The 18976-nt window shown below is 39.9% G+C and overlaps 2 protein-coding genes across 4 annotated transcripts; both read right to left on the bottom strand.

Moving 5' to 3' along the window:
• Positions 1 to 1811: 1811 nt before the first annotated feature.
• Positions 1812 to 3922, bottom strand: LOC311033938 (uncharacterized protein; the record flags this gene model as incomplete). Its single annotated transcript, XM_084041673.1, has 4 exons — positions 1812 to 2164; positions 2633 to 2688; positions 3045 to 3166; positions 3317 to 3922. 4 exons carry the CDS (start codon positions 3920 to 3922, stop codon positions 1812 to 1814), a joined length of 1137 nt encoding a protein of 378 aa, XP_083897799.1.
• A 2828-nt stretch (positions 3923 to 6750) lies between these two features.
• On the bottom strand, positions 6751 to 17202 carry yif1a (Yip1 interacting factor homolog A). 3 transcript variants are annotated; one of them, XM_084042105.1, is made up of 9 exons: positions 17114 to 17202; positions 16715 to 16774; positions 15847 to 16091; positions 12488 to 12592; positions 11366 to 11444; positions 11206 to 11263; positions 9929 to 10084; positions 8268 to 8361; positions 6751 to 7701 (listed from the first exon to the last, which is right to left on the bottom strand). In XM_084042105.1, exons 2-9 carry the CDS (start codon positions 16746 to 16748, stop codon positions 7543 to 7545), a joined length of 930 nt encoding a protein of 309 aa, XP_083898231.1. In that variant the 5' UTR covers positions 16749 to 16774; positions 17114 to 17202; the 3' UTR covers positions 6751 to 7542. The 3 variants fall into 3 exon arrangements, with proteins under 3 accessions (XP_083898231.1, XP_083898230.1, XP_083898232.1); XM_084042104.1 differs by having other exon boundaries at positions 17104 to 17181; XM_084042106.1 differs by lacking the exon at positions 17114 to 17202 and adding an exon at positions 16962 to 17103.
• Positions 17203 to 18976: the final 1774 nt, after the last annotated feature.

The raw sequence follows: 18976 nt of genomic DNA, 5'->3' as shown, positions 1-18976 counted from the left end.
AGACAATCTATAAGCTCACAATGAGTCGCGATGCAACGCATTGTGAGCTTGTAGATCTGCTATTTTCAAAAGTTTTTTTTAATACATTTTAAAACTTGTGAAATGGGATATTCTGCATAATGAGTAGTTTCTACTTTTGGTTAAAAAGTACATTTTGATACCAATACTTTTGTACTTTTACTAAGTACATTTTGGACTTTTACTTGTTGTAACAGAGTATTTCTACATTGCAGTATTGATACTTTTACTTTATGTGACTACTTTTTCCACCACTGCGCAGAACAAAATACACCTAACTAACCCTCGACCGCCCTCGACCATTAGATCTATGATTTGCACCTTTGGTTTGCACGCCCTCTTGTGTCTGTGGTGGCAAATACAAGTGCATAGTGCAAAAGCAACATAAAGAAAAATATGCCAAAACCCATCTGAAAAGTAACGTTTTTATTGTTAAGAAATGTAAGTGAAAAGTTTCTCTGACAAAAAAATATTTTTTAAAGACATAAATCTCTTATACTCTTAATTGGATTGAGGTGGCATGGCAGTGACTTCGTTATTACAGTATCTCTCCAATTGGAATTTAAAAGGTGCGGCTCGACATCCATGGTCTTGTTTCAGCTTATCTGTTAAAATCAGAAGGGTCTTACAGATTCAGAACATGACATAAATAATGCATAACATGAAGGCAGTGTAAGTGATATCTTTTGTTTTTTTGTGAAAAGGTTAAAGCTCTGTTTCAATATTTGTATTAAACAAAAAGATTAAAGCTAACAAAAGCAAATCACTTACTATATTTTTAATTGTGTCAAAGAAAATACTTGTTTTTTTTGTTTTTCTTTCTTATGTAACCTCTGGTGTAATATCACATTTTCAGATATGCCCCTGAGATGTGCTGTAGGGAAGGCTACACAAGAGAGAGAGATAATAATAAAAAAAACAAAAACAATCTCTGTGAAATGTTTCCTCTGATACCAGAACAGAGTGAGTACATGTTAAGGAATGTGATCTACAGTCATGTTAGTGCTTCAGATAAAGGCTATTAAAATAATCTCATGCCAACATAAACATCTCAGGGCAGTATCAACATAGCACACGGCAGCATAGTTGTAAAATCTCATCAGTCCACCTCTGATCAATTTAAAGGACCAGACCAGTCTAATGGATTCTAGCTAGTCGCCCATCTTCAAAAAGTGTATGCAGACTTTGGTTGATCTCTGTCTACATTTTTAAATGTCATTCACTACCACTGAAAGTCACTACGCCGTTTATTTGATCAAAAATTACTGTATTATTAAGCCATTCAAATTTGTTCATTGATATCAACAAAAACTGTTCCTTACAAGTGCTGCATTTCAAACTCAAATATTAACTCGAAGAGGGCTTTTAATGATGTAGTGAGTTTTAGCTAACGTTGACAAACATCTGATACGTCTGATAATCAGAAGATCACAGGTTCGCCCATGTTTACGTGTCTCTGAGAGTGACACTAAGTAAACCAATAACAGCTCCTCCCCAGCGCTCTTCATGGCCATCTGAGCAGCCATCAGCAGGGTGAAGCTGAAACTGCATTTCCCCAGGGAACAACGAAGGTCTCCCCTTTCCTAAACAAAACACCATTTCCCAAAAATAAAGCAATTCTGGGAAGAATGGTTGAGGCCGAGGTGACATGACATGCAGTAATATTGGTATGGTCCTTTAATGATGCAGAACGCAAATCTGGGCATATGTTACGTCTGTTGGGGCCCATTATGCACACACTTCACCGCACGATCAGACACGTTTGTAAAAGGTTGTATAAATCAGACGTGACGTTAATGCCCGCTGCCCGCCAGGTCCAGCAGTGAACCAGCGGCCTCTTGGGCCTCGGCGTCAAGCTGAAGGATCTCCACTGTCTCTAGGTCCAGTTCAGTCTCACCGGGCAGGACCAGGTACTGGTACTGGTCATACTGGTAGTAGTGTAACTCGATGTAGCCGCTGTCTGATAGGGGGTCTTTCTCCATGTCCCCGCCTCCTATGTCGTCCTGGTATTCCACATTCTCCATGGTGACAAGCTCCTCGTGATCAGGGGTTAAAGGGCAACTTGGGTTTTCTGAGAGAGTCGGGTTGTCTGAAGTCAGGGCATGGTGAGGTGATGGATTTGTTGCCAGGAGGTGTGCCAGGGAATCTGTTCCACAAAACACAAAAACTAGAATTGAAAGTTCTTTCTTTTTCTTCTTTTTTTTTGGGGGTGGTTTTATGTACTTAGCACATGGTATGTAAGACAAAAATGTCATTCAAGGCAACCTGCTTGTTATTTGTTCTAACACAAATATAGCACATATATTCACTCAGAAATAAATGGACAAAACCTAAAGGAGACAGCCTATTGCAGGGACCATGGGTTGTCATGGTAATAGAAGAATGTTGTCATGCCAACGGAACACAAACACAGGAACAATGTTGCATGCTGAGGGCCAGTGAGAGGATTGATGAAGCAGGTAATAAAAAGTGCAAACATAACATTTTCACCAGCAAGTACATTTTTGTGGAGAGTGGAAAGCTATTTGTAAAGAGTTATATATACCTGCCATTGGGGGGGGGGGGCATTCTAGCATAATATTGTAGTAAATGGTACTCTACTGCCATCACCAACCTGAGATTTCTGAAGAATCGCAAGCCATAGAAAGTCCATAATCAGCTCCCTCCAACCTGCTCCACAAATAAACATGCCAGCACAGAGTGGTTAGATTAGAGGTTAGGTTAGAAGAGCAGTTGACAGGGTTATTTAATGAAATACAGTCGATGTCAGATTGTCATACACATTTAGAGGAGTGCTAAAAATATAAAAATCATTCACAGGGCACACATGTGCAGGCAGCAGAAATATTCAGAGGGTAATGGAGCAAACTACCTCATGTTTTTGTTTTGACTGGACAGCGGCCCAGAAATGTGTAATCGTATTACCATTCCCAATGACCATCCAGACAGGCAAAAACAGCAGGACTTCTGGAAAGGTTAATATTTGACATTACATATACTGGTTACTGTGAGTGTTGTTCACTTACAATGCAGGCTTGTTCAACAGGTTACTGTTAGTGCTGTGGTAAAAGTGTGTCTTCCTGAGGACCTCAAGGAGAGCTGGCCGATATTCCGTACACACACACCACAATGACCCCTTCCCTACAGACTGAAACACATCAAGCACAGTGGGAAACACATGAAAACAACCCATCCAGACACCTCACCATCAGTTTTAGATGAAATATCATCCACAATGATGAGAGTGTAATGTGTAATGAAGAAAGCAAACATAATCAGTTTGATGGTATGAGCCCACCTGGCTCTTGTCTCTGTTAATGCGACGGAAACTTTTGCTCAGAGACAGATTGTGTCGAACGGAGTTCCTCCAGCCTCCCGAAGCCGTCCTGTAGTATGGGAAGTTGTTCACAATCCACTCGTAGATGCCTTTCACCGGAAGACTCTTGCTTGGTGAATCCTCTATTGCCATGAAGATTAGACTGCTGAAGGAATATGGGGGCTTGGATGAAGGGGAAGCTGCAGTGGACTGCGCCTCCAGCAGGGGCAGTGGTGTGATTTTGTGGAGAGGCTGCAGTGGCAACAAGTTGGCCCTCTGGTGCAGCCAGTTGAGGCAGGTCAAGTCGTCCTGGTCGGACGCGTTCACTGAGCCGAGGCAGTGTGTGTTTGGCTCATTGAGGCAGTGTGACAGAGGGGAGAGAGGGAGAGAGGAGGAGTGAAGGGACTCTGAGGCCGTGGGGGACAGACAAGTAGGAGACGGAGGGGAGGAAAGAGGAGAAAGTGGGAACGATATGGGGGTGTTTGAGGTATGCACAGGAGTGGAAGACAAAGGCAGACATCCTCCCAGGGTGTTATGGCAGGAAGAAGACAGAGGGAGGGATGGCAGTGGGTGAAAGCTACTCTCCATCTGTTCTCCAGGGGTGAACGCCCAGCTTCATTCAGTTGGAGATCTGTTGTGGGGAGAAGCAACAAATAAAACAGATGAATGATGTATGGAGTGGACCTCTAGGTGGTGCTTCTAAGAGCAGCTGCATGAACTTGATCTACAAAATGTGTTTGTTTTAGCATACTTTTAAATGTTTTAAATGAAATGTTTAGAATACTCATGATTGCTTAGGCTATTTATGTGTATTGCGATTTATCTTTTATCTTGTCGAAAAATGACAGCCTATTTCAGTTTTGTAAACTGCCATGTGAAAGCAACATAAACAACAAGAAAAGTGCTCTGGATAATTATTTATATCGTATTTAAGCTGCCGTTAATAGTTTACATGGCATAAGTGGGCCAGCTAGGGCAGGGTCAAGATTTCCAGATTCATTTCAGAGTTGAGCGGAAAAAACGAATGAACTCAACCTTGATTCTGAGTTAAATGTTATCCACAATTTTACCCCCTGATGAGCATTCACGAAATAGTTTCAAAGTCCACTCACTGCAGGCAACAGCAGGCATGCACCCAGTGGTGTAAAGTAGCTATAAGTACATTTACTCAAGTACTGTACTTAAGTACAATTTTGAGGTATCTTTTACTTTACTGGAGTATTTCCAATTTACTGTACTTTTACTTCTACTCCACTACATCTCAGAGACAAATATTATACTTCTACTCCACTACAATTATTTGAAAACTTTAGTTACTTTGTCGATTTTGATTATTATTACAAAACATACATTAACCACTTCAGCCCATATACATTTCAGCCAATTAAAAATAGCTGATCTACAAGCTCACAAATGTGGCATCTTGACACATTGTGAGATTGTAGATCGGCTATTTTCAAAATTTGAAAACATATACATTTGAAAACTTGTGAAATTGTATATTTTGCTTAATGAGTACTTTCTACTTTAAGTACATTTTGATAGTACTATTGTATTCCAGACTTTTACTTGTAACAGAGGATTTCTGCATTGCAGTATTGATACTTTTACTTAAGTGAAATATGTGAGTACTTTTTCCACCACTGCATGCACCATCATCTATCTAGCTAGCTACCTGTCTCTTGTTTTGCACCATATAATAGCCTACTGCAGGTGGTCCTAGACCCAGTCTGAACAGGTGCAGGCTAAGTTCAGTCATGGGAAAGTTTGATTCACTGACCGTTTACAGGTTTCTTATTAGTGGCACATTGGCCAGGTGTAACCTAAATAAACAATGAACTGAAATCGACCTTTATTAGCAAATAGTCACAAATATTATGGCCTATGTTAAATGAAATGAACAAGGTGAGTGATCGCCTACCTCAGTGTGAACACAATGCCGCATGGCTCTATACACCTCAATGGGAAAATGGCGCAGAAATATTAAGTTACAGACATGCCTTTTGGTTTTGCGAGGTAACATAAGCTCTGTGGTGATGATGTAGATAAACGTTACTCAAGGTGGAATAAAGCGTTCATTTAATAGTTTCTTACCAAATGATCAACGGATGACGGAGCCGAGGATCAGTCTGTGGTAGAAGTTCTTGCTGTATAACTCTGCTCATTAAAAAGTTAAAGGTAAATTCGAGTCATCCGCAGACAGATTCCTGAGGCTCTCCGCGTTCTATCCCAGACGAGCGTTTCCATGGAGACCAAAAGGACGCTTTAGCTATTACGCGCCTCGAGCGCGTTCCCGCCACATGAAGACAGCAATTGGTCAGTGGTGGAAAAAGTACTCACATTTTTCACTTAAGTACAAATATCAATACTGCAATATAGAAATACTCTGTCGCAAGTAGGCTAAATGTTATACAGAATGTCCCATTTCAAGTTCTCAAATGTAAAACAATCTTCTGAAAATAGCCGATCTTCAAGCTCACAATCTAGATCACTTCAGCAATGCGACGCATTTATGAAGTGGTTAATGCATGTTTTGTAATAATAATCAAAATCTACAAAATAACTAGTAACTTAAGTTTTCAAATAATTGTAGTGGTGTAAAAGTACAATATTTGTTATTTGAGATGTAGTGTAGAGGCAAAAGTATTGGAAATACTGAAGTAAAGTAATACCTCAAAATTCTACTTAAGTACAGTAAAGGACAATCGTTTGCAACCAAATGGCACCCACTTACTTTTAAGAGGCCCACTCTACATTAGATTTTAATATAGTCTATGCCTTCTCCCTTCTGGCTCCCAATAAATGACATTCATCTTCACTGACTCATCCCCCAGCACTACTCATTCCTTATGACTTATTTTCTGAAAGATGTTAAACTATGCAGATGTATTGTTAATTGTTCGTCTTATCTAAATAGACATACTGTAAATACTAACAATGTTCTTTAGATAGCATGTTTAGACAGATGCTACTATAGGTTTGATGTTTACCTGGTATCCTAGTTACTTTGTAGCACGGAATTGATTTCCTTGCACTCTATTTACTACTTGACCATTTACCCTGTAGTTTTTTGACTAGGGTTCATGCCATTTACTCTGATCTTGCACTTTTTAAGTCAATGTAATGTGTACTAAATGCCTAATTGCAAGATTTTCACAAATTTAGTGACATCCGAATATTATGTGGTCGCCGGACAAAAACAATTGCAGTATTAGTACATTATATCAATTTCTTTTTTTTCTTTTTACAGCACAATTGACTCACTCCATAACATGGCAGGTGGCAGTATTTCTAATAAATATCTCATCTCACTCAGCCATGGGATATAAGGTTGGAAGTGAGATCTTGTAAATCAAAACATAAATTGCAATGAAATTCCAACAGTTTGCACAACAAAAGCAGAGGCATAGTTTAAATACACAAAAGCTAAATATATTTATTTTTTCTACAAAAGAGAAAAAAAATCAAACTGTCATGCTGTCAACTGAAGATAAATAGAAATGAAACTGACAAGGGAAATGTACTGGGAGGTAAGCCTGATTTGTACATAATTGTTTAATGGTGTCCAGCGGCAAAAATAGCCAATCTACATCTACAAGCTCACAACGCATCGCATCCACAATGCGACGCGTTGCGAGCTTGTAAATTTGCCAAGTTTGGTGTGGGACACTGTCGTACAATCAAGTATAAATTAGGCAATAATGTACCAACATCAAAGCCAGAATCTGGGTAGGTCTACGCAGGATTTGTGTATGTGTGTTGATGATTAATTAACATTAATTTAAAGTCTTTATAAAAAGAGACATTTTGTAACAAGTACCCGGTACAATTGTAATCAAACAGGTCTATGCTTTTTACAATGAAAGCCCTTGTCCTTAAAGTTAAGTGGCCCCAAAAAAAAAGCATTTATTTATGTATTACACACATGAGCCATGCTGTGAGACATCAATTCTTGAACAAAATCTCCATTCAATGTGCTGGTGTGTGAACGTCTTTAACACTTCCATCAACATGAGTTCAACACAAATAATGACAGCTCATCCTTCACTGTGTATGCACTGAGCTGACTGACTCCGGAACAGAAAGGCAGGTATAGAAACAGTTGCACTCAACAACCACATGTGTAGGTGAGCATCATCGACATAGATTTTGTTTTGGTGGAGGTGGGTCCAATTCAAATGGTCTGCCGGTAAACACACACTTCCCGGTCACCTGACCAGGTGAGAGGTGAGCCAGTAGATGATGATTGGCTGAAAGACAGCGGTGGCCACGGTGATATAAAGGCGCAATCGTGGTTTGGCACTTGCCCCGGCCCCCATGGAGTCAGAGGAGAGAGAGGAGAGAATCTTCATCTTCAAAGAACGAACCTAGAGACAATGTAACGTTGTTACTAGCAGGTTATAATAATAACATTTACCAAAAAAATAAAGTAGTTGTACAATAGTTTCAAATGCACCAAAGATTAACCATACTTTAGTTTTTTAAACCTACAAATCAGAGACTTATCTTAATGCCTAAAATGTTAGTTTAACCAATCTGTATGGTAGTTTGTGTTAAAAACAATACAACTAGCACATTTGCAGTGGTTGGATGTGATCTCCCTACTCTTTCATTGAGAAATTCCAACCCTGGTGTCAGGTGGGACACCTAAAGTTAAAGATAAAGTTATTTGAAGCAGATGGTGCACCGGATTGGACACTAGTAGATGCTTAACAATGTTTGCTGCAGTTTAGACAGTTTGAATTACCTCACTCTGTCGGGAGAGGCAGTCAACGTACATAAAACATTTAAAGCCGTTTTGTTTAGTACAGTATCACAATATCCCTGAATGATTTAGAAACGACTCATTTATGACATTTTAAAGGATTATAAAACTTTCATGAACAGACATTGGAAAATACTGTAAACAATGATTTGCTTCAAAAATACTTACAATGAAGAACATTAGAGCACATGAGGACCAGGCCAGGGCCACGTAGTAACCATCACTACCAAACAGTAAGCCACACAGCACCGTGAAGATCATCCTACCACACACAGAGAACACCACCAAACAGTAAACCACAAAGCGCTGCGAAGAGATCATCCTACCACACACATCAAAGAAGCATACAGTTCACTTTGGTTATAAGATGTCCAGAGGACAAGATGGATCTGACATTTTGGGAATTAGGGAGGACTCTCCCTCATAATGCCTAATTCATACTCCATCACACAACGGTGTCGTTCAATGGAAAAACATTACCTGCTCACAAATCCCTGTGGTATATCTGGACAAACAAACATTGATGCAATACCTTGAAAAATACCAATATTCAATACCGTTTTTGATACCACAGGGATAAAAAGTAATTAGAGGGCATCAAAAATATAATTTTTAATAAAAGACAAACAGAAATATTGTATATCATGACTGAAAACAGCAATTTGTAGTCATCTTGTGCTTTATAATATGTCTGAAGGGAAATGTACATTGTCTTAGTGCAGAAACATCCATATACAGACAACTTAAAAAGACAAAACACAGAAGGCAGACTTGCTGTTTATAAAGTAGTTATCCATGGTGTAAAAACGATGCTAATGTTGTACCATTACACTCAGTTGACATCGCACTGTAACATTGCTAGTATTTGAAAACAGCAATGTAGTTTTCTCTTTCTGTGAGGTGTGTCCTGGACAGAAGTCAAGTAACGAGGGAGAGATTGAAAGAGGAAGTGCAATATGGATTGACTTAGGTCCAAAACAGCACCTCAAAACAGGTTGGGAAGGCTCTGCACTTGCGATCTTAAGCAAACTATAACAATGTGACAAGATCCGCAAACTATTGTCAGGAGGAGCAACCAAGATTAGTTGAGTTACGAGAGCTGAGTGCAGCACTGTGAGAAGTGGGGCTGTGGCGTGTCGCTGTCGGAGTGTGAGAAATACAGGTTGTTTTCTTTACGTTTTTCATAGGAGAAAGCACAGCTTTGAAATATTAAATGATACGTAGCTTGCGAGGTTAGTTCAGGCAGTATATACTCAAGAGGTTACACTGCTCATTACTATGTGGGCGTATACAGTGTTATGCAAGACCCATATGTCATACACTGATGTGGGAATCAGCTGACCAATTGCGCGGGTTATTTAAGCACACCTAAATCTGCGTTCCTTCCGTTGTATCTGTCCCTGGTTTGTTGTTAAGTGGCTGTTTGCTCCCACCGCCACCCCAGCACCACCAGTGGGCTCTGCTATTAGTTCTGTTCCCCATGGGGGGTTGTTATTGTATATCTATCTCCCTGCTCTTAATGGTTAATGATGGTTGTCTAATTGTGCTGAGCAGGGAGAAATATTTAGCAGAGCCTGAACGCCTAAATACATCCACACTTGTATTGGTAATATAAGTGTACACGGTAATATTGGTTCAATCTATTTGTGACTTATCTGACTGAAATAGCTTAAATATTGTTTCAATATGCAGTTTCCATCTCCACTTTTATAATTCAGTTCTTCCCACTACAACTTTGACAAGGCATGGTCAAAGTATCTGCTTTGAAGACAATATGACAAAGATGTACCGACAGGACCAGAATGACTGGCATATGATGCAGCCCTTACCCAACATATTTGTATCCACTGTAGGCGATGAGGTCAAAGGTGGACAGGTCTGTGTGTACACTGATTAGGTACAGACTCAGCAACATGGCCAACACCTCAATGACGAGCCACACCAGAGCAGTGCTGGCACACAGTCCAAGAACCTCAGGACTGAACCTGGGAGGGAACATAGAACTGCCTTGTTCAAACCATTTGCTGGAGCCATTATGAATTCATATTGTTTATGTTCCTGTATTACTTACGGAAATAGCTGATCTACAAGCATACGACACCATCATACAATGAAGGATAAATCGGGCTAGAGTTTAGAGGACCACAATGGAAATAAGTGTTAGGGCTTTATTGTGTTTTTATCCTTGGTGATAGTGTCTGCTATATGTTGTGGAAGTGCTGCGCTTTCCTTTTATCACCAAAGGATAACGTTCATACTGTCAATTGTTATTTGAATATACTGTATTAAAAAGTTTGCAAGTCAAACTTGCACAAAAATGTATAGACATAAACATTTACATATGGCTTACTTATTTCCTGCTGTTCCCAAATTCAAATATGTCTCTGATTTCCTTAATTACATGTTTTGGTTTTAATCAAAAACTCTGTCTTAATGGTATTCTGTTTGTACCATAAAGGAAATTCCTAATTGAGCTACAGTATAATAAGTTCAATGGTGCAAAGTATATATTCTCACAAAGACAGAACAAGTATCTTATATTATAGGTATTACAGTGATTCTTTAAAATAAGAAATGCCTCATAAGAGAAGAACAGATCTTTGCACAGTTTGCAGAGTCCCTAAGGAATCCTCATGGCCAATTAAAATATTCCAAGTGTATTTGAGCCTTCATACCGTCTATGACTTGTTGACAGCGTCTCCCACAAAATGTAAACAAGGAAGTGAAAGTGGTCTTGCCAACTAATCAGAATGCGCAACATTTAATGAAGCGTCTGCAACCTTTCATGTTTTCTGAGGTACTGTCGACACTGTCGGCAAAGGTCTTCCGCAATTGTTTTTGTTGTTTTGACATCATTTTCATTGTGCGATGTGTTGTTCGACACTTGTCGCTCCAAACATAAACGTATTTGTGTTTCAGTCTGCATCACTAAATAATACTGGTCATTGATAAATTCTCACTTAGTTAAGAAGGGACTGTATTTACACTGAAAGTTAATAACTGAGTGGACTGTGGTTTATTAAGAACACATTCAGAGGCTCTTACTGTCCCTATATTATCTATAACAGATGAAAATAAAATGGAATTTAAAGGAAAACATTTTCACCTTTTCTGAATGCCAAGAGCCATCCCCGCCAGCAGAATGTAGGTGATGAAAGCCATTGCTGAAAGATAACAAAAGTGCCGCTGATGAAACACTTCCTGTATAAAGTTAAACTTAGTTACAGACAGCTTCCAGTTCAGAAGCTCTGCACAGATCAACTTACTGGGTATGTAAAGATCAGGGGCATTCACATCGTGTCTTGGTGTTAGTGGAGTGTCTCTGTGGTAACGCACTTCCCAATCCTGGAAACATGGGTATGGAAATCATCACATTAATACAATGAAACAAATGCACCTGGTGGGTGGTCCAAACCCTGCCCACACCAACATCTCTTGTTAAACATCTCTCGATTGTGCCCTACTGACCTTGACCTTTTAGACTCAAAAGTTCATTATCTCTTCGGGGCAGCCTACTGATCATTCACACCAAGTTTAATCAAATCTGTCCTGGATTTTGACCTACCACTCCATTGTGACATTGACATTTTTAATGCAAACTTTAACCATCTCCTTTGGACAACATACAGATCATTCAATTTCTACCCAAAAGTAAATAGTCTCATCGGGGCAACCTACTGATCATTCCCTCCTAGTTTCATTAAAATCTTTCCATCTGTTCTCAAGTAAAACATTTTACAATCCCTGCCACACATTGTTGCAGGCAGTGTAATAAAAGAAGGTTTAAACCTGACTTGAATCTATGATACTCATACAATGATTTCAACAAAGTTTGCTGAGGCGTTTCCAGCATTCTGTCATATGCCCTAAAATAGATGGTGAAATAGAAAATTCAAGATGTGCTTCTCGGTCTGTTTTTTTTCTACAGGAATCATTGTTTTTCCGAATCATTATTTTTGAGTTTAGCACCATATCCTGCACCTAACGCCATAATAAGACACTTATATAAGCATCAGTTCTAAATGATCCTGGTGTGTCTCAGATATACAGTTCTAACATTGTGTAGGTAGGACAAACAGAATGAAAGCACACAATGTTACAGTGTTGGCATATCTTATCATCGCAAAGTATAGAGTGAGAATTAGTTGAGTTCAAAGTGCTTTTATGTCCAAAGTGTCAGTCCTCGCTAGCATAATGTTTATAAATAAAACTCACACTCATAACGAAGATGTGATTAAAGGGCTGATTATCTTCTTAGGGTGGCTAGTGGTCCAAAATATGATATTGAATAACGTTTTCCTACATTTGTATCTCATAATTAAACAATCTGCATGCCCTAGTACATTGATTTGACACATCATGTTTAATGGGGTAAATCACTTGTTTACCTGATGAGTGTACGGGAACATAAGCAGCATGAGTTTCTTGACGACATATTTGGTGTCAACAGCAAAGAAATGCTTCAGCTTGTTTATAGACATAAATCTGCTGATCTGAAAGGAAGAACAAAAGCAAGAATTATCCTACAGCACATTTGGCTTTGCTAAGAGATTTTTGTTTATTAGATAGCAGAGTGCGTAGAGACAAGAAACTGAGGTCAGAGAGAAGGGACTGGGATACTTGCAAGACATTTCAGGAGTCTGTTTCAAACTCGGGTCCTTGCATTACAAGGAGCATGTGGTCCATGCCAAGGTTACTATAGTTTTGTATTTTTCCTTACTTTTTATATCTATTCGTTTCATTTTTGGTTTTCATTTTCAATTCAATTTAGTTTCAGTTAGATTCACGAGTGGGTTTGCGAGTTTCACATTATTTTTTGTTTTAATTTCGTTTTGACTAAGTATTTTGTCAGGGGTGTTGTATTTAAGGTCAGAATAGGTAGGTAAGTAAAGTACTGTCTAATACAAACACATCACCCTGTGAAGGCAATTGAATCACATTCATCCCTGTGTCAATGAACTAATGGAGACCACCGGGCACCCATTTGGCTTTTTCAATCATTTGGCTACATGCATTAATTCAGCCTGATCAACAGCAGTGCTTTTGAACAATCTAAGCCTCATGGATGCCACTGCCGTCTAAAAACGGTCACGCCAAGTCCACTGGCCACACCCTGCATAACATTGTAGTTCATCTTGTCCTTAGGTAATGTTTTATTTTTAATCAACGTTAGAAAAGCTAAGGACTAATTATAATAACACTAGAACGCTGAAGTTGTCAGCTGCATGGGAGACTATGGAAGAGGAACAACTAATGTGAAGGACCATATCCCCATTTATTTACCGTAGGAAGAGCAAACACCACTGAATCGCTGCAGGAACTTGACCTACTTATTTCCAGGTACCGCTGACACATTCTGATGGCAAGTGGTTCCCCTGAAAATCTCCGGACTGTGCAGCAATACATGTAGGAGCCAGATGATTACAACATAGCTCAAGGAATACAATGACGAGAGGCAGTGGATGAGTGAGAGACTGCTTGCGAGAATGAATCTGAGCTTAATGCAAAAGAGAAGCATTCTAATTATTATAAGTATATTTGGGCCAGTTTCCTGAAGCGATAGAAAATGGACACGTGTGACGTGTGCTTGCTTTTTTTATTTTATGTAATTGCAAAGTATTCCTTTAAAGACGTCAGAAACACTATAATATGGTTTAGGACGTGTTGACTGATATCTAGTAGATTCAAGGGATTTGAAATAGTAGACCACAATACCTGCCATTAGCTCAACAACAATTAAGTGGTACATTAAGTGTACATTAACCTGAGTCAGACATGTAATATGTTTCAGGCGCTAAATTGCAATTATTCAGAATTGAATATCAGAAGTAGGTGAACGTCACTGGATGTTTTGTAGTGTCATCATAATTTAGCGTAAATCTACGTAATCACTTTTGGAAGTGACGGTGGCCCTTCCATTCTCTTCCCCTCCGCACTCTCAATGCACGCTGCATTTCATAAACTAGTGGTATGGTGAGAGAGGAAATGAAACAGGGTTTCATCACCCTTTAAGAGATATCTGTTGGGGTCAGTAAATGTGTGCTTCTCTCTATCTGACATCATTCAAAAGCCATGTCATTTTGTCCAAGTAATGCCCCCCAATAAGTACTCATTAAAGTAATTGCAATGATGTTCAAAATACAATAAAGATGGAGATGCTTCTAGTGTCCAATCCGGTGCGCAACTGCTTCAAATAACTTCATTGACATTGTCAATCAGTCGGCATCCTACCTGACACCAGGGTCTCAATTTCTCAATGGAAGAATAGAGACACATCTGCAGATGTGCTGGCTATATTGAATTAACATACTATATCATCGACATAGGTTAAAATAATGTTTTATTTGTTAAAGAAAGCCCTAGATTGTAGCATTAAGTGATATAGTAACTAACTGTGTAGCAGGGCTGAACTTACTTCACATTGCACACTGAATTACAGTATTAGGACTGCTTCAAATCTGTTGTGCTACATGGTCGTAGTGTGATGATGTAGTGCTTAATCGTGTGCTTTCCCCCCTCCAGTCCTTCACAAATTATATGGGAAGATTTAATTATAGGACTACATGAACAAATAAGCAATCTGATCTAGAGGCGTTAGCTGGGCTAGCAAATCAATGCATAGCTGAATAAAGATATCTTATTTATTGATGTGCTATTTTAACAAATAGCAGATCTGAAAGCTCACAATGAATCTCGTTGTTGCGTAGACCAGCTATTTTCGCTATTTGTATAGTGTGTATGGCTTAAAGGACAAGTCCTTACTAAAATAACATATAGGTGTTTTTTCCTACTTATATTGATCCCAAATGACTGGCGTGGCCATGGGGTCTATTTGCAGAATAGCCCCTGTTGTCCAGTCCCCAGCACCCGCAGGCCCAGCAGTCCCCATAGCATAGAGCGGATCCCATAAGTATATCGCTTCTTACTCTATTTGTTGCGGTCAAAAGTGATTTTTAAAATCGTAAATCATGTTTTGGGGTGAGCGTTCGGCACAACTGCCAATCAAAGTGACTGTACTGGCCAATCACAGCGTGTCTTTTCCGGGACTTGGCAAAACACAAAACAGCATAACATCTGTTTAGCAGACTACGGCGGCTCGTGTGGGACTACCAAGGCCTGTATGCGTGTGTAATGACAACTAATAACAGATTCATGAAAGAAAAGTAAACTTTTGACAAATAGCAACAAGGGCAATAGGCTCTATGCACAACAGACATATTGGAAAGAAAGTGGGCCTCTTCTTTCTTTCTTACTTCCTTCACATATGAATGATACTAATGAAGGCTCTGTTCCATTCTGGTCAAACAGAGTCAGGGTGCTGATGTTGTGCATGTTGGCTCACTGGAGACACTATGCTACACCAGTGGTTCTTAGTGGAGCAGGTACCCTCATGGTTACGGGTGTGTATGTAACTCTGAGAGTGTACAAATGGAACCAAACTGATCTATTTGGTTCAATTTGTACACTCTCAGAGTTATGGGGGTCCTTGAAATTAAAAGGTTTGAGAACCACTGTGCTACACTAAACGGAACAAAGCCTTCATTCGAATCATTGGTAACACCTGTGAAGGAAGTAAGGAAGAGGCCCAATTTCTTTCCAATATGGTTGCTGAGCATAGAGCTTATTCTGCAAATAGACCCCATGGCCAGTCATTTGAGATCAATATAAGTAGGAAAAAAACACCTATATGTTATTTTAATCCGGACTTGTCCTTTAAGTTGTTAAAACTCCTTTTTGCAGTACTCACCTCTTTGTTTACCATGTCCTTTCCCTGGTTGGCCAGAGAGGAGCCATACATCACTGCCGCATTGGCCATAGGGTCAGCAAACAGGTTGTTCATCCCTGCATCTCCCTGGGGAGCACCCGCAGGCCCAGCCATATTGTACGTAGGAGTGTAGAAGCCCTGGCTGTTCATTGGTGGCGCTGCGGAGCTGGTGTCTTCAAACAGAAGGGGGTCTGCTGCTGGTGGGGCTGCACGAGCTCTTGGCTTTGCTGGGAAGGGAGTGAACATTAGAGACTAAATGGGTCGCAGTGAATGTTGTGTTTAGGCAACATGACTCTTGTATTGCTGTGATTCATGGAACAGAGTGCAAGAAAACTGATGGTATTTTGTTTAAGTGACAACTGACAACCCAGCTTATAACAGCTTGCATTAGTTAATCCAAAAGATTTGGCAGGGAACATGGCATGCAAATTAATTCACAAATGCAGACTTAATCTTAAGTACACCGCACAAATTTGCATTGAACAAATCCAAAGCCAAATGCTGAATATGAACTGTGACTTAGCTCTCCCTCTTAGTCAGGAGTCTTCAACAGGGGGTCCAACAAATCTTTGTCAAGTACTACTTATTGAAGGTTTAAGTGGTTAAATGTCTGAAATTAACAAAAAATATTAATTTACACAACACTGATATAGTCAATGAAGCCATCTATGAAATCTATGAATAAGTTGAATCTGCAACACAATTGGATGCCATGTAGTGGGGGTCCCTGCTTCATCTCTCTCTCAGCTAGGGGGGCCTTGAGCTGAAAAACGTTGAAGACCCCTGATCTAAGTGGTGGCAAATCATGCATGCAGGAGTTCCTTTGTCAAAACTATTACTCTGTACTTACCACTTGCCCGATATCCATGATGTGGCAGGTCCATTGTACGTGCACTGCTGTTAACGTCAGCTTAAACACAACAACAATAGAGAAACAGTCAATACATTGCACATATTGTCCTATATGGAGTTATGTACGTTAACGTTATATTGATCACACGTTAAATCACTTGACAATAAGTTATCGTTATTATGCTAACTTTAGCTAGCAAGTCAACCACAAGTGTAACACACCAGTGGTTTAGCAATGTACACACCTCCTGCTAACTGCTGCCAACCTTAATGTGGATTTGATGGTGCTCATGCAAAACTAATCTGATATTACTAACAGAACACGGACAGGTCGTGAAAACAAATGTAGATAGAATGCGTTACACAGATATAAACATTTAAACTCACCTATACCTACCAGCTAACGTTGCTACTAGCTTTAGCTTCCTAGTTCCTACGTGGATTTCCGACTACTCTGGTGGTCAGCCCCGCCCCTCGGCCCTGATTGGTTGTCCGGCGCCCGTTCCACTCTGATTGGCTGCCCAAGATCCACTCCGGTTGGTTGTCTGGGCTGTGCCTGCGTGGCAGAAAACGACGCAAACAAACATGCATTGGATGATGTGTTAATGCTGCCCTTGTGGCTGACGCAGGATCAGCTTTACACCACCATGCCCCGTCCAAAAACACCCTGGATGGGAAACATCAGACCGACCCCGGATCAGTGATGGAAGAAGTACTCAAATGTTTTACTTAAGTAAAAGTATCAATACTGCAATGTGGAATTACTCTGTAAAAGCCTGGAATTCCAAATTTACTTGAGTAAAAGTAAAAAAGTATTCGTATCAAAATGTACTTATAGTACCAAAAGTAGAAAGTAGCCTCGTTATGCAGAATGTCCCATTTCACAACTTTTTAAATGTATAAAATGTATTAAAATATTTTGAAAATAGCAGATCTACAAGCTCACAATTCATAGTATTGCGGTGCCAAGTTGCAGGTTGAAAAAGCCCTTAGCTCTGAACTCGGTAGAATCTGCACCTGGCTCCCTGAACAAACTATCATTACACCTGGGTAAAACTGAATCCATTATCTTTGGGTACAAAATTAACCTGTGCAAGGCTGATGGCTTCACAGTAAAAGTGGGTGTCAATGACGTCCACAATCACAACACCAGAGGGAGCTCCACTAATCACGTTCAACCCAGATTTGGCTCAAACAAGGGGTTCAATTCCTTCTCCTGCTATGCCACAAAAATGTGGAACGCCCTACCAACAGTCATAAAGGAGTGTAAATCCCTACTCTCCTTCAAAACTGCTCAAAAGAGCACTTACAGGTCACAGGTGGTTGCAATTCGAAACTGGCCCCTGTAAAAAGTGAAAGCCTACCTCAAGGTAGCTCTTACACAGGGAATGGAACAATAATGTAGATAATACTTATCTATATTATAACTAACATATAAAACACAAATCCCTATCATATTTTGTTGACCTAAATTTTACCAGGGCAGGGACACGCAGCATAAGCGGCACAGTGAAGTACAATGTTGGTACTTGAAAATTGTTGCTACAACTAGAACTCTTTGTAAAAAAGTACCTCAGCTACGGCTTCACTAAAAGCTGTCCTACCTAATGCAGTGCAGTTGGTAATATGGTTGAGTAGGACTAGGCCATTTGGGGACCTATTATGACAGTGAGTGATGGAGTAAAAAGCCACAAATGGATGGATAATTGGAGATAGGAAAAAATCTCTTTGATTTGATGGACAAACACAAACCTCATCTCTTGCCAAATTAAGTTGAAAAGAAAACACTAAATATGCCACCTCAATGGCTGTTCATAAGGTCATTTGTAACTCAGAGAGTGTACAATGTAGTGAAGTTTTTGTCAAGCTGCAGCTATGGTGAAAAAAATATCACATATCATCATTCTGAAAGTAGTAGCAAAATTCCGGCCACCAGTTCCAGTAGTAGTGTGGCTAACCAGTCTCCCTCACCCTGTGTGTGTGTGTGTGTGTGTGTGTGTGTGTGTGTGTGTGTGTGTGTGTGTGTGTGTGTGTGTGTGTGTGTGTGTGTGTGTGTGTGTGTGTGTGTGTGTGTGTGTGTGTGTGCGTGTGCGCGCGCGCGCGGGCGTGATGTGTGTGGGTGAGATGTGTGGGTGGCTTGCATGTGGTGAAATTTGGGTGAGTACAGTGTAAAGGCATCCCAGTTGATCCACAAATTAGCCTATAAAAGGCCTCCTCAGGATAACTGTAACTTTTAGGGGAAATATAGGGGAAAACAAAT

Source organism: Gymnoscopelus microlampas, assembly GCF_963454915.1.
Source record: "Gymnoscopelus microlampas genome assembly, chromosome: 18".
Classification (NCBI taxonomy): Eukaryota; Metazoa; Chordata; class Actinopteri; order Myctophiformes; family Myctophidae; genus Gymnoscopelus; species Gymnoscopelus microlampas.
Note: the sequence above shows the minus strand (reverse complement) of the source record. Positions and strands in the feature narration are given on the sequence as shown.